General features: G+C 44.8%; 1 protein-coding gene across 5 annotated transcripts; it reads right to left on the minus strand.

Annotated features, from left to right (window-relative positions):
* Positions 1 to 7,133: 7,133 nt before the first annotated feature.
* TMEM106C (transmembrane protein 106C) lies at positions 7,134 to 12,539 on the minus strand. 5 transcript variants are annotated; one of them, XM_059185539.1, is made up of 8 exons: positions 12,438 to 12,539; positions 11,644 to 11,855; positions 10,674 to 10,737; positions 10,018 to 10,177; positions 9,786 to 9,926; positions 9,284 to 9,333; positions 8,733 to 8,786; positions 7,134 to 7,863 (listed from the first exon to the last, which is right to left on the minus strand). In XM_059185539.1, exons 2-8 carry the CDS (start codon positions 11,825 to 11,827, stop codon positions 7,767 to 7,769), a joined length of 750 nt encoding a protein of 249 aa, XP_059041522.1. In that variant the 5' UTR covers positions 11,828 to 11,855; positions 12,438 to 12,539; the 3' UTR covers positions 7,134 to 7,766. The 5 variants fall into 5 exon arrangements, with proteins under 5 accessions (XP_059041522.1, XP_059041518.1, XP_059041519.1 ...); XM_059185535.1 differs by having other exon boundaries at positions 12,360 to 12,517; XM_059185536.1 differs by having other exon boundaries at positions 12,319 to 12,497.
* Positions 12,540 to 14,427: the final 1,888 nt, after the last annotated feature.

Raw genomic sequence — 14,427 nt, forward strand, 5'->3', positions numbered from 1 at the left:
AGGACCCAAATAAATAAAATCATGAATGAAAGAGGAGAGATCACAAGCAACACCAAAGAAATACAAACAATTATAAGAACATATTATGAGTAACTATATACCAGCAAATCTGACAATCTGGATGAAATTGATGCATTCATATAAACTACCAAAACTAAACCAGGAAGAAATAGAAAACCTGAACAGACCCATAACCAGTAAGGAGATTGAAGCAGCCATCAAAAATCACCCAATAAACAAGAGCCCAGGGCCAGAAGGCTTCCCAGGGGAATTCTACCAAATATTTAAAGAAGAAAGAATACCTATTCTCCTGAAATTGTTCCAAAAAATTGAAATGGAAGGAAAACTTCCAAACTCATTTTATTAGGCCAGCATGACCTTGATCCTAAAACCAGAGAAAGACTCCATCAAAAAGGAAAATTACAGACCAATATCCTTGAACATGGATGCAAAAATTCTCACCAAAATACTAGCCAATAAGATCCAACAGTACATTAAAGGATTATTTGGCACAACTGAGTAGGATTTATTCCTGGGCTGCCAGGTTGGTTCAACATCCACAAATCAATCAATGCGATAGAATACATTAATAAAAGAAAGAATAAGAACCATATGATACTCTCAATAGATGCTGAAAAAGCATTTGACAAAGTACAGCATCCTTTCTTGATCAAATCACTTCAAACTGTAGGGATAGAGGGTTGCACCTCAATATCATCAAAGCCATCTATGAAAAACCCACAGCAAATATCATTCTCAATGGGGAAAAACTGAGAGCTTTTCCCCTAAGGTGTCAGGAACACACCAGGGATGTCCACTATCACCACTGCTATTCAACATAGTCCTAGAAGTCCTAGCCTTGGCAATCAGACAACAAAAAGAAATTAAAGGTATCCGAATCAGCAAAGAAGAAACCATACTCTCACTCTTTGCAGATGATACACTTTATGTGGGAAACTCCAAAACTGCTAGAACTCATAAGGAATTCAGTAAAGTGTCAGGATATCAATACACAGAAATCAGTTGCATTTCTATACACCAACAGCAAGACAGAAGAAAGAGAAATTAAGGAGTTGATCCCATTTACAACTGCACCCAAAACCATAAGACCCCTAGGAATAAACCTAACCAAAGAAAAAAGAATCTGTACTCGAAAAACTAGAAAGTACTCATGAAAGAAATAGAGGAAGACACAAAGAAATGGAAAAATGTTCCAAGCTCATGGATTGTAAGAACAATTTATTGTGAAAATCTCTATGCTACCTAAAGCAATCTACACATTTAATGCAATCCCTATCAAAATACCATCCTTTTCTTTTTTTTAAAGAAATGGAACAAATAATCCTAAAACTTATATGGAACTAGAAAAGACCCCAAATAGCCAGAGAAATGTTGAAAAAGAACCCCCCCCCCCAAAAAAAAAAGAAACCCAAAGTTGGTGGCATCACAATTCCAAACTTCAAGCTCAATTACAAAACTGTCATCATCAAGACAGTATGGTACTGGCACAAAAACAGACACATAGATCAATGGAACAGAATAGAGAGCCCAGAAATAGACCCTCAACTCTATAGTCAACTAATCTGTGACAAAACAGGAAAGAATGTCCAATGGAAAAAAGACAGACTCTTCAACAAATGGTGCTGGAAAAATTGGACAGCCACATGCTGAAAAATGGAACTGTACCATTTCCTTACACCACATACAAAAATAGACTCCAAATGGGTGAAGGACCTCGATGTGAGAAAGGAATCCATCAAAATCCTTGAAGAGAACACAGGCAGCAACGTCTTCGACCTCAGCTGCAGCAACTTCTTCCTAGAAACATTGCCAAAGGCAAGGGAAGCAAGAGCAAAAATGAACCATTGGGACTTCATCAAGATCAAAAGCTTTTGCACAGCAAAGGAAACAGTCAACAAAACCAAGACAACTGACAGAATGGGAGAAGATATTCCCAAATGGCATATCGGATAAAGGGCTAGTCTCCAAAATCTATAAAGAACTTAGCAAACTCAACACCCAAAGAACAAATAATCCAATCAAGAAATGGGCAGAAGACATGAACAGATATTTCTGCAAAGAAGACATCCCAGATGGCCAACAGACACATGAAAAAGTGCTCCACATCACTCGGCATCAGGGAAATATAAATGAAAACCACAGAAAGACACCACCCCACACCAGTCAGAATGGCTAACATTAACAAGTCAGGAAATGACAGATGCTGGTGAGGATGTGGAGAAAGGAAAACCGTCCTACACTGTTGGTGGGAATGCAAGCTGGTGCAGCCACTCTGGAAAACAGTATGGAGGTTCCTCGAAAAGTTGAAAATAGAGCTACCCTACGACCCAGCAATTGCACTACTGTGTATTTACTCCAAAGATACAAATATAGTGATCCGAAGGGGCATGTGCATCCAAATGTTTATAGCAGCAATGTCCACAATAGCCAAACTATGGAAAGAACCTAGATGCATCAACAGAGGAATGGATAAAGAAGTGGTGTATAGGGGTGCCTGGGTGGCTTAGTGGGTTAAGCCTCTGCCTTCAGCTCAGGTCATGATCCCAGGGTCCTGGGATCGAGCCCCGCATCAGGCTCTCTGCTCAGCAGGGCGCCTGCTTCCCTTCCTCTCTCTCTCTCCACCTGCCTCTCTGCCTGCTTGTGATCTCTGTCAAATAAATAAATAAAATCTTAAAACAAAACAAAACAAAACAAAAAGAAGTGGTGTATATATATGTATATACATATATATACATACATACATACACACAATGGAATACTATGCAGCCATCAAAAGAAATGAAATCTTGCCATTTGCAACACCGTGGATGGAACTAGAGGGTATTATGCTGAACGAAATAAGTCAATCAGAGAAAGACAATTATCATATGACCTCCCTGCTATGAGGAAGTTAAGAGGCAAAGTGGGGGGGTATGCAGGGTAGGAAGGAAAAAATGAAACAAGATGGGATTGGGAGGGTGACAAACCATAAGAGATTCTTAATCTCACAAAACAAACTGAGGGTTGCTGGGGGGTGGCAGAGTAGGGATAGGGTGGTTGTGTTATGGATATTAGGGAGGGTATGTGCTATGGTGAATGCTGTGAAATGTGTAAGCCTGATGATTCACAGACCTGTACCTCTAGGGCAATAATACATTCTATGTTAGAAAAATAATTAAAAAGAAATGAGGCATCCATATTGGTAAGGAAGAAATTCAACTGTCACTATTTGCAGTTGACATGCATAAAACTAAACACCCCACCAAAAAATTACTAGAACTGATAAATGAATTCAGGTAAATCACAGGATACAAAATCAATGTATAGACATCCATTACTTTTTATTTTTTAAGATTTTATTTATTTATTTGAGGGAGAGAGTGAGCGAGTGAGAGAGCATACGCTGGGAGGGAGGCAGAGGTACAGGGAAGTGCAGACTCCCCACTGAGCAGGAAGCCTGAAGTGGGACTTGATCCCAGGACCTTGGGATCATGATCTGAGCTGAAGGCAGATACTAAATCGACTGAGCCTCACAGGCACCCTGCCATTGCATTTCTATACACTAATAATGAAGGAACAGAAAGTGAAATTAAGAAAACAATCCCATTTAAAATCACACCGAAAAAAAAAAAAATATCTAGCAATAAACTTAACCAAAGAGGTAAAAGAGCTATACTCTGAAAACTATAAAGCACTGAAAAAAGAAATTAAAGAGAACACAAAGAAATGGAAAGATATGCCATGCATAGATTGGAAGCACAGATATTGTTACAATGTCTGTACTACCCAAAGCAATCTACAGATTTAATGCAATCTCCATTAAAATACCAACAGCATTTTTCAAAGAACAAACAATCCTAAAATTTATATGGAACCACAAAAGATCCTAAATAACCAAAGTAATTCTGACAAAGCCAAGCCAAGCTGGAGGTATCACAATTCTAGACTTCAACTTATAAAACTTGTAGTAATCAAATCAGTATAGTACCGGCACAATATCAGACAAAAAGATCAATGGAACAGAATAGAAAACCCAGAAATAAACCCACAAACATATGTTCAATTAATCTTTGACAAAAGGGGAAGGAATATCTAATGGGAAAAAGTCAGTCTCTTCAACAAACAGTGTTGGTAAAGCTGGTCAGCTACGTGCAAAAGAATGAAACTGGGCCATTTTCTTACACCGTACACAAAAATAAACTCAAAGTGGATTAAAGACCTAAATGTGAGACCTGAAACCATAATCATCCTGGAAGAGAGCATAAGCAGTAATTTCTCTGACACCGGCCATAGCAACATTTCTCTAGATAGGTCTCCTAAGGCAAGACAAACAGAAGCAAAAGAAAACTATAGGGACTATATTAAAATAAAAAGCTTCTGCACAGTGAAGGAAACAATCAACAAAACTAAAAGGCAACCTACAGAATGGGAGAAGATATTTGTAAATAACGTCTCTGATAAAGGGTTAATATCCAAAATATATAAAGAACTGATACAACTCAACATCCAGAAAACAAATAATCCAATTTAAAAATGGGCAGAAGACATGAAAAGACATTTCCCCAAAGGAGACGTCCCGATGGCCAACAGACACATGAGATGCTCAACATCACACGTCATCAGGGAAATGCAATTCCAAACTACAATGAGGTATCACCTCACACCTGTCAGCATGGCTAACATCAAAAACCTAAGAAACAACATGTGTTGGCAAGGATATGGAGAAAAAGGAACCCTCTTGCACTGTTGATGGGAATGCAAACTGTGGCAGCCATGATGAAAGACAGTATGAGGGTTCCTCAAAAATTAAAAATGGAACTACCATATGATCCAGTAATCACGTGAATGGGTACTTACCCCAAAGTACAAAAATACTAATTCAAACAGATACTTGCACCCCTACATTGATTGTAGCATTATTTACAAAAGCCAAATTATGGAGGCAGCCCAAGTGTCCACTGACTGATGAATGGATAAAGAACATGTGGTCTATATACACAATGGAATACTATTCAGCCACAGAAAAGAATGAAATCCTACCATTTGCAATAACGTGGATGGAGCTAGAATAATGCAAAGTGAAGTAAGTCACAGAAAGAGAAATACCATGTGACCTCCCTCATCTGTGGATTTGAAGAAATAAAACAAATAAGCAAAGGAGAAGTGAGAAAGCAAGAAACAGAGACCTGTAGAGAACAAACTGTTGGTCGCCAGAGGAGAGATGGGTGCGGGGTGGGCAAAACAGGTGAAGCAAGTGAGGAGTATACTCCGTGTAAGCACTCAGCGAGGTACAGAAGGGTAAAGTCACTACTAATGCACACCTACAACGAATAGAACACCGTATGTTCACTATGCTGAAATTAAAACACAGAATCTTACTGATAAAGGCAAAGAATAAGAACTACTTTGCCGAGAGGAAGTATTTGGGACCCTTTAGATTCATGTAGAGCTTTTGTAAACAGGCTCTGTCTTTTATTTTCATTATTATTTTCTTAAAGTAGGCTCTACACCCCATGTGGGACTTGAATTCATGACTCTGAGATCAAGAGTCGCATGCTCTACCGACTGAGCCAGCCAGGGTCCCACCGAATGGACAGAGCTTTTAAAATAATTTGGTTCACACCCGAGGCTAGAGTTCCTAGAAGAGCTGATCCAGGGATCTCGGGGATTCTACTCTGGGTAAACTGGGGTTGCAGGATAGACAGGTAAGGTAAACTGTGACCTATACGGGGCCTGGTAAATATCAAAAGCTTGTGATAGTTAAACTTCTAGCTATGATTCTTGATAAATTGCATCAGACAAAACACCATCCTTGGCACACAGCAGGAGCTCAATAAACAGTTTTCTGGCTTAAGTGAACAAATGGAGATTTCCACCGGTGTCACAGAAGTCATTTAGAACAAGAAAGATTAGAATACAGGCCAAGCCAGAAACTACAGAGATTGCTAGTAAAGTCTTACCTCCTAAGAAACATACTCTCTCCAAATCTCAGTACACCAGAGAAACAACAGAGACAGCAATGACACCCAAGCCAACCACTCGCCCTTCCATTTTGGTGCTGCTGACAGCAAATTATATGCATTTACTCAGTAATTGACAGATAGCATAATAAAATTGGGCAGAACATCCCAAAGTGTCATTTGGGATGCCAGGGATATAAATAGGCACGAGAATTCATATAGCATTATGCAGTCAGATGTGTTTAAAAATTCTAAGTGCTCTCATTTGAATATCATAGCTGAATTCCAAACCACTATTTAGTAGACATGTTACTGAGGCACACAGCCATAAAATGTTACTCAGAACGAAGTAACCTTTTCAAAATTACACGAAAAATGGGCAGGCGGCCATCTGGGAAATGGGAAAACGAAAGAGAAGACATCTAACTGTGAACATCTTTATGCGTTCCAGGCACGCTCCGTCTGGGACAGTGCTCTCAGGACCGGCGACGCACTCCTGTTCTGCTGCACCCGACAGACATCACTATCCCGTCCAAACACACTGCTGAAGGATCCGCGAGAGTGCTGAAGCTTCACTTTCAACCCTCAGTTTTAGGTTACTCAGTTACGGTCAACATCAGCCAAAGAGTCATGAACTTTAAGCATCGTCAGAAGATTCAGAGTGCAAAAATCATGAGGCAAATATTGAGTAACAGGAATGGGAACAAAAACTAACACAGACTCCCTGCCTTCATCTGTTGCTTGTTAAGGAGCCCAGCTCAGCGAGTTCTGAAACCTAACTGCTCAAGCTACTCAACGGGATTAGCTGCCGTCATAGGGCTGCAGCCCACTTTCTGGGTGCCAAAAGGGTGGCCACCCATCAGGGAGCTTTCAGCCTCAGACCATTGGTGGGGGAAGTTATTCCTCCACAGGAAAGCAAGCTTCACCCGGCAGGCGTCTGCCCTACCTACAGAGTGAAGCATTCTGTCCTGGAAGAGCAGGGGGGCAGCCTGTCACCATGGGGGCCAGGTGGAGAGAGAAGCAAGGCTGCTGTGGCCGAGGGGAACTCACAGGGACAGGGCAGTCAGGCTCCTTTGCCTCCCTCCCATCCTGTGCTGACCCACTTAACAGGCAACTATTCTAGTCCCCCGAAGGTGGCTCCTAAGACATTCAGGTAATCAGAGGAGACGCAGATGAATCAAAAGCCAGGTTTATTTTTCTACCAAATCCTTAATCCATGTTCCAGCCAATGGATGAAGGGTAATCAAGCCTCACATAGACTCTTGGTAAAAACAATTGTAGCTTTCTACAGGAAAAAGTTGTGGGTTTTGTTTTGAAGTTCCTAGGCATTTGTGAACAGGTGCAAAAATTTCCCCTATTAAACGGTCTGTGCTTTCTTAGGTATTCAAATGTTCTCACCCTGCTGCCTCTTCTGGGCAGACGAGTGAGACCATTCTGCGGCTGCCGGAACAGTCCAACCTTCACGTCACTCCATGGTCTGCTAACCTAGAACCACCGTAGGGTTTCAGTGCGTAATGCCCCAAGAACAGCTGAAAAGACTAGAATTCAATTCTTCAAACTTGCTCTGAGTGCCTACTATTTGCTGGGCACAGGCTAGGCACTGGGCAGTGATTCTGCTGGTTCTGAGAAACACAGGTGGCGCCACAGAGAGTTCTCCCTGCAAGTGGCAGGAGCTTGTCTGCTGGGGATTAAGAGAAACAACTTCTCCTCTACTTCTACCACCTGGGGTAGGTATGAAACTCAGGCCCTGGGAACAGATGTTGTCTCTTCTGGCAGGTGCTGCCATGGAAGAACCAAGAGCAGTTTCTAAACAGCCGTGGAATTTGCTCCACAATCCACATAGTGATGTGTCTCCAAGGAGCTCTGGGTCATGTGGCCAATATATGAAATCTTCACTGAAGTTCTGGGGGGAAAAAAAAAACCAAGAAGAATAAATTCGATTTTTGAGACAAAGTAAGAAAAATTGCCTAAATAACTTCTTGCAAGCTCAGGCAACAAAATCCATGGGCCCCAGATGCATTATCTTCATGGTTATGTAACCAGGAGACCAGAATTTTGTACATTCACAGAAAGGCTATGTCACGAGGTGACTTTCTCAAGAAGCGATTCTAAACTCAGGACAATTTTACCCCACAGGAAACTTCTGGCATTGTCTGGGGTGTTACAACTGAGGGCAAGGGAAAGTGGTGACTGTTCCTGGCACTTAGCAAGCAGAGGCCCGGGATGCTATAAAATGTCTTGTTGTGCAAAGGACAGTTCCTGACAACAAAGGACTGTGAATCCTTTGCTGAGGCTGAGAAACCCTGCTCCAGACCCTCACACTTCACATGCCCACAGCAGGTGCTTCTCATCAGTAGATTCCGTGGTCAAGATTCTAGGCCAGACCTGCAGACCCATGCATGACACAGGGTAATTTGTGTGGACAAAAAGCAACCTGGCCAAATGCTCAGTCCTTACACCTTGAGAACCTTTTCAATTCTTTACTAGTCTCATTAGGATTCTAAAGGGATCACAAAACTAGACCCAACTTCATGGAGAAAACTCTCTAGCTGCCAACTACGAATTTGGTGATTTGTATCTAGGGGTATCTAGGGGATACCCAAGGGTCTACTCTATCTGTGCCTGTAAGGCACTGGGTATCCCCTCTTTGGTTAGGTGCCTCTGCCTTGTGTTTCACACAGCACCTCCTGAGCAGAGGTGGTGAGGTCACACAGCCTGATGGTCTGGACGCAAACACAAAAGGCCAAGGGAACAGGGAGAAGAGCCACGTACCGCAGGAAGATCACTATATTGTGCACCAGGATATCGGGCAATGTGCAGAAGAAGCTACCGAATACCGAACAGCAAACAGGGAGACAGTTTGGTTTTAAAAAAAAAAAAAAAAAAAAAAAAAAAAGGAAAAGAGAAAAAAGAAAAGAAAAAGTATCATCAGAAGAGTACTGAGTTACATGGTCAGCCCTACCTGGGGCCCCTGCCCTCCCCTTCCCTTCTGACCTAAGTGCTGCCAAGGCTCACTAGCTCGGAGTCCCCACAGTGTCCATGCACCCTTCCACATAATACTTTTTGTTTTTTTTCAGACCCACTAAGAAATGCTAGAGCTTGGAGATGTTTCTGGTGGCTTACTGTTCTCTTAGAAATTCCAGCACCTCAGTCGTTTATCCAACAACACATCCTCCAAATAAACCTCAAGATGGCCAAAGCTTAGGGAACCCACAGGCCAAAGCCTGGGACTTAAGGGAGGACTGGCCCCAATCAACGAGTACACTCTGAATCCCCTTCATCCAGCAGAGAACACACATACAGAGAACAAACACTGTCCTTACTATACATAAGAAAATGGTCCTCCCATCTCAGCTTTCGCAGTAAAATTCACCTGAAAATAAGACACCAGCATCAGTCTGTGGCCAGGCAGGCCTGCCTGACACAGAACAGTACTATTATCAGCAATCCACAGACCTGGGAGCATTCTCCTGTCACATATAAAATACTTCCCCAAGATGGTCCTTGATACAGACTGTGTCCCTCTAACAATGTCTGCAACCCCTTCCCTTCTGAGGGGCCAACAGACCTCAGACTATAATACCTCCTCTTCTTGATTCGTAGTGAATTGTTTGCTCTTACAAATTCTTTTGTTCCCCTAACACTTAAATGCTGATTTTTCTCCTACTTTCTCATAATTACAGGGCATGTCAGATCTTCCTCACCAAACAGTTCCTAACAATGCAAATGAAATGGAGAGCAAAGTCATGAGGCTACAGCATCCCAGAGTCCCCTACTCCTCCTCTCTGAAGCCCATGGAGCAAGGACCCTAAGAGAAGAGCATACCAGTTGCTCGCTCCGAGGTGGAATGAAGGAGACGTTAGTGGTCACATATGTGCCAACCACTGTGTTCATGTACTGAACCTGGCTGGACAGGCTGGTCACTGCCACTGAGTAGAAGTTGGAGTTCCTGATTTTCAGGGTGGCCTGCATCAGGGCAAATGAGAAAACAAGGATGAGTGTTCCGAGTCCAAAACTTGCAGGTGCATGATCTGGGAAGCAAGGCCCTCCATCTTACCGTGATGGCAAGGATGACAAGGGAGTCCTGCTTATTAAATGTGACTTTCACCACTTTGATGCCGTCATCATCCACAAGGACCGAATGTGGAAACAGGAAGAAAACCACCAAACCAGATGCCAGGAGACAGAGCAGGACAGATAGGAGGACGTACTGCTTGCTGGAATGACACAGCACATAACCAGATGGGTAGTCAGATATCAAGGTCCAGTTAGTGAAGATAAAACGCAAAACCAGGAATGAGGGGAAGGGGAAAGTACAAAGAACGAGGAACCACAAACCAGGGAGGAATGAGTGGAGTGGGGAGAAGCCTTTGAAAACCCATTTGAATGCTATCTGTCATCTGGGGAGAGAAGCTGAAGAGAGGAGCTCTGGGGACAGAAACATTTCTTCACCTCCCATAGTACCCCTCTTCTCCAAAACCTTCCAAGTTAACTCTTTCACTTGGCCCTTGGAATGTTTCTAGTAGTTTCCATAATCCCAGACTGTGATGGGACAGAGATCTCTTGCTTGAGCACAGAGTATTAAAGGAAATTGAGAATTTACAAGAACAGATAATAAAAGTTTTCAAAAAGTTAGCTGGTGCTCATAAATATATGGACTAGGGAAAAAAGGACAGAAGTTAAGTATTGATAGGTGAGAGGCATGAAACTCACGTTCTCTGAGGGCGCAGTCTCTGATCACTGTGTGGGATCAAAGCTACCAACTCGTTTACTTGTTCTAGGAAAGAACCGAACAATTATTTTGGTATAAAAATAAATCCCACGCGCTAACGCCACTCTCCTTTATGTCGCACATCAACCTGCCGCCACACATGCTTGCCTGGGATTAGACATTTCTGTGATACAGGCTTCACATTTTGGGCCTAAGGAACAAGAAACAAATCTAGAGAGTGTGCCATAAATTGCAAAACATTAATCCTACCAGGACAATGACACGGAGGTTGAGCAATCTAGGTTCCTGTTCTCGTATTACCCCATGGCCCGGAGCTGCCGAATGGCCTTGGGGAAGTAGTCGTTCCCTCCCTAGGCCACTGTCTCCTCACGTGTCACAGGGAGGCATGTCCTATAAAGTGGATAGTTTCTAGGGTTCTTACCAGCTGCAAACACCTGTGACTCTCCATCTAAAGTGTTAAGGCTTTCTGAGGTCCAACTTAGTGACAGATGATCTTATCCTTAGTGGAGGCGCCACTCCTGAGCATCTGTTTTTCTCTCCCCGCTTGAAATATTTCCAGACCTTAGGCTGTTAATGATTTACTACCTGCTTCCTTGAAAAGAAGCTTCCAAGATGGTTCCCCTACAAAGCTGTGCCAGGCCTTATGAGTGAGAGCAATAAAGAGATGGGTCTGTCAACAGATCCCACAGCATAAAGCAAACTGGATGTTCCAAAGCAAGGAAACAAAGAACAAAAGAATGGAAGTGAAGAAGGGCTTTCAGATAAAGGAGGCCAACAGAAGCTGTGGAACCTACCCAAATTTATCAAGTCAGCTCAATTGGCTCCTGTTCAGGGCACTGTCTCCGACTATGACTATGACAGTACTGCCTAGAAGCAAAGCTCTGCCTGGGAGATGGAAGAAGCCCTGTGCGTACCTTGGGAATCCTTCCCATGATTACCAAAGCCTCTCACCTGTCGGAATGTAGCCTGTCCCCTGGCACGTGAGACAGGTGATGCTATCTCGACCGGTGAACTCCACATATGGGAACTGAGCAATGGCTTCTTCCTGCTCCCTGTCGGCCAGCAGATCCTCCCTGTTCTCTTTCTTTCGCTTGCAGTAAGAGGGGCGAGCAGAGGTGGAATGCTGGGACCCCATAGCCGGGATGTGCCACTTGTGTCATGTCCTAGGGCATAGAGAGGCAAGCGAATGCAGGTTAGTGGCCCCACCGCGCCAGAAGAGAGCAAACTGCTTCTCTGTCTGAGAAAAGTGAAAACACAAAAATGACCAAACTGCCGTTCGTGATTTCAAACACCTGCGCGTTTTCTACCAGGATCTTCATTTTGTAGCAATGCTCCCCACCTCCCTCCCACCTGCTACATATATCCAGGGGAACAGCAGCCCCTCCGCCAACCTGCCCAGCTCCTCACAGCCCGGGGACTCGGCGCACCCCAGCTCCCACCAGGTCCCAGCCTCGCCCCTTCCCGTCCACTATTTGCAAACTCTGTGCTCTCTCCTCGAGAAAACCTTCCGGGACAAACAAGCCCCAAATCAACAACAGGCCTTGGAGCTCCCCATCCCCATCCACTCCCAGTCCCGGGAGGCGGGCTCAGGTCACGCCCCCTGACAGAGTGACGCTCCGGGCCCACCAGAGTCGCCAAGGCGTGAGCGAACGCCGACGTCCCCAGACCTGCAGGGCGCCGACTCCTGGCAGCTCCTCTCCGGGCCGCACCCGCAGCTACCTGCCAGCTCCGGCAGGTTTACTTGCCTCTTCAGTCCTCGCAGCAGCCCGCACTCGCTGCGCACGCGCCGGAAGACTTGCGGCGCCGGGAAGGAGGTGAAGGGGGGGCGGGGTCGGGGAAACGCCGGCTTACGCTCGCGCATGCGCTCTTCGGAATCCAGCGGGCAGAGGGCGGTGGAGAGCGGCTCCGGGAGCAGACTAGGGGAGAGAGAGCGGGCGGGGAGAGAAGGCGACGCTCCGCTTCCTCAGAAAGGCTGAAAGGTGCCTGAGTCAAGTGTCCCGAGGCGCGTTGCCTCTGCCTGGGAACGAGGAAGGAGCCTGCAGCTGCCAAAGCCGTTCTCAACTGCTGTTTGAGCACAGGGGCAGTGTGGACGCTGAGGGTGTAAAGATGCTTAGAAGACATGGAAACTGCCCTTCTGCGGCTTTTAGGCGTCGCCGTCGCTAATCGTCCACACACACGAAGGCATGCACGGAAGGGGTTAGAGAACACTTTTAAAAGGGTGGGTCCCCCCCCCCCCGCTTGTGCTCTCTTTCTCAAATAAATAAAATCTTTTAAAAAATAAAAGAGTGGGTTTCTTTGTACAGACTACCAGGTTACGCTTAACCTGCAGCAGAGGGCAGACATTAAGCAGGTGACATTGCTTAAGATGATGCTGGAGAAAGGAGAGATTCTCAATTGAGCGGCAATGGGGAGTGAAGCTGGCGACCTCCGAGGTCCGCCACCTCTGTATCTCTTTCCTCATTATGTGGGGAAGGCGGTGTGCTCCTGTTGTCTAGCCCCCTGCCCAACTGCTGGTCACAGTCGGTCCACTGAGCCTTTCAAGTAAGAAGAGCTGAAAAAGACATAGTGAATGACCCTTGTGAAAGACCATAAGGCGGACTTTACTAAAGGGGGCGATGGCAATGGGTATAAGGACAGACGCAGTTCGGACTTGCTGTGGGGGGAAGGTATCGGGCACAGCTCTGAGTACAGCATCAGCAAGTGGGAATTCAGAGCCAAGGAGCAGAGTGGGGATCAGTGCATGGAAAATTACTAAGAGGGAACTTCAAAGGTAAAAAGAATTCTGGCTAAACTGACCTGAGAGGATTCTTGCTGAAGACAGGCCAGAGTGATCAGACATCACCTTGGGGGGGCGGGGGGGGGGGCGGTGGTGGTGGAATGATCAAGTATCCAGAGTTGGGAGTTCTTGCTAAAACTGGATTCTGCAGTAAGCACACAGATGGGCCTATGAGAAGTTTTAGGAACCTGACTAAAGTTTGGTCAAGGAAAGAATGTTTATCAAAAGCAACAAGGAGCCATTGTTCCTCTTTTTCTACCTCCCAGCCTGTACCTTCTCTTTCCTGAAATCTGGTCTCCACCTCTCTCTTTGCAAGCTCTATACTAACTTATATTCTTTATTTATACAAATCTTACTGTGTTTGGGACAACGATATTCTCAGTTAAAAATACATCTCTCTGCCTTTCTTGCCATGTGACTCAGTTTGAGCCAATGAGATATAAGCAGAGGTTGTGTGGCACTCCCTGGAAAGCTCCTTAAAAGGGGCAGAGACTCAACTGGTCCTTCAACCATCCTCTTCCTGTCTGTAATTTGGACTTAATGTTGGAGAGAGGGCAGCCGTCTTGTGACCACAAGGAAAAAAAATGCATGTAGCAGGAGGCTGGGTAGGAGCATACAAGGAGCCTCGGTCCCTGTGGCATTTGGAGCCACATTCAGGCCCCTGACTACCTATCTTATGACTTCTTATTACATGAGAAAGATAACCATTCCTCACCAAAATTGTGTTTTGTGGCGTGTCTCTCACTGTGGGATTTAATCTTAAAAGATAAAGACACAGGGGCGCCTGGGTAGCTCAGTGGGTTAAAGCCTCTGCCTTCGGCTCAGGTCATGATCCTGGGGTCCTGGGATCGAGCCCCGCATCGGGCTCTTTGCCTGGCGGGGAGCCTGCTTCCTCCTCTCTGTCTGCTTCTCTGCCTACTTGTGATCTCTCTCTGTCAAATAAATAAATAAAGTATTGA

This window comes from Mustela lutreola, chromosome 8 (genome assembly GCF_030435805.1).
Source record: "Mustela lutreola isolate mMusLut2 chromosome 8, mMusLut2.pri, whole genome shotgun sequence".
NCBI classification, from domain to species: domain Eukaryota; kingdom Metazoa; phylum Chordata; class Mammalia; order Carnivora; family Mustelidae; genus Mustela; species Mustela lutreola.

What these genes read in the sequence shown, in the direction of transcription:
- TMEM106C (XM_059185539.1), bottom strand. Translation starts at nt 11,827, where the DNA reads ATGGGGTCCCAGCATTCCACCTCTGCTCGCCCCTCTTACTGCAAGCGA. An exon ending in AGACTGCGCCCTCAGAGAAC is followed by an intron (nt 10,178 to 10,673) that starts GTGAGTTTCATG and finishes GTGTCATTCCAG; the next exon opens with CAAGCAGTACGTCCTCCTAT. An exon ending in GGACCATTTTCTTATGTATA is followed by an intron (nt 8,787 to 9,283) that starts GTAAGGACAGTG and finishes GGTATTCGGTAG; the next exon opens with CTTCTTCTGCACATTGCCCG.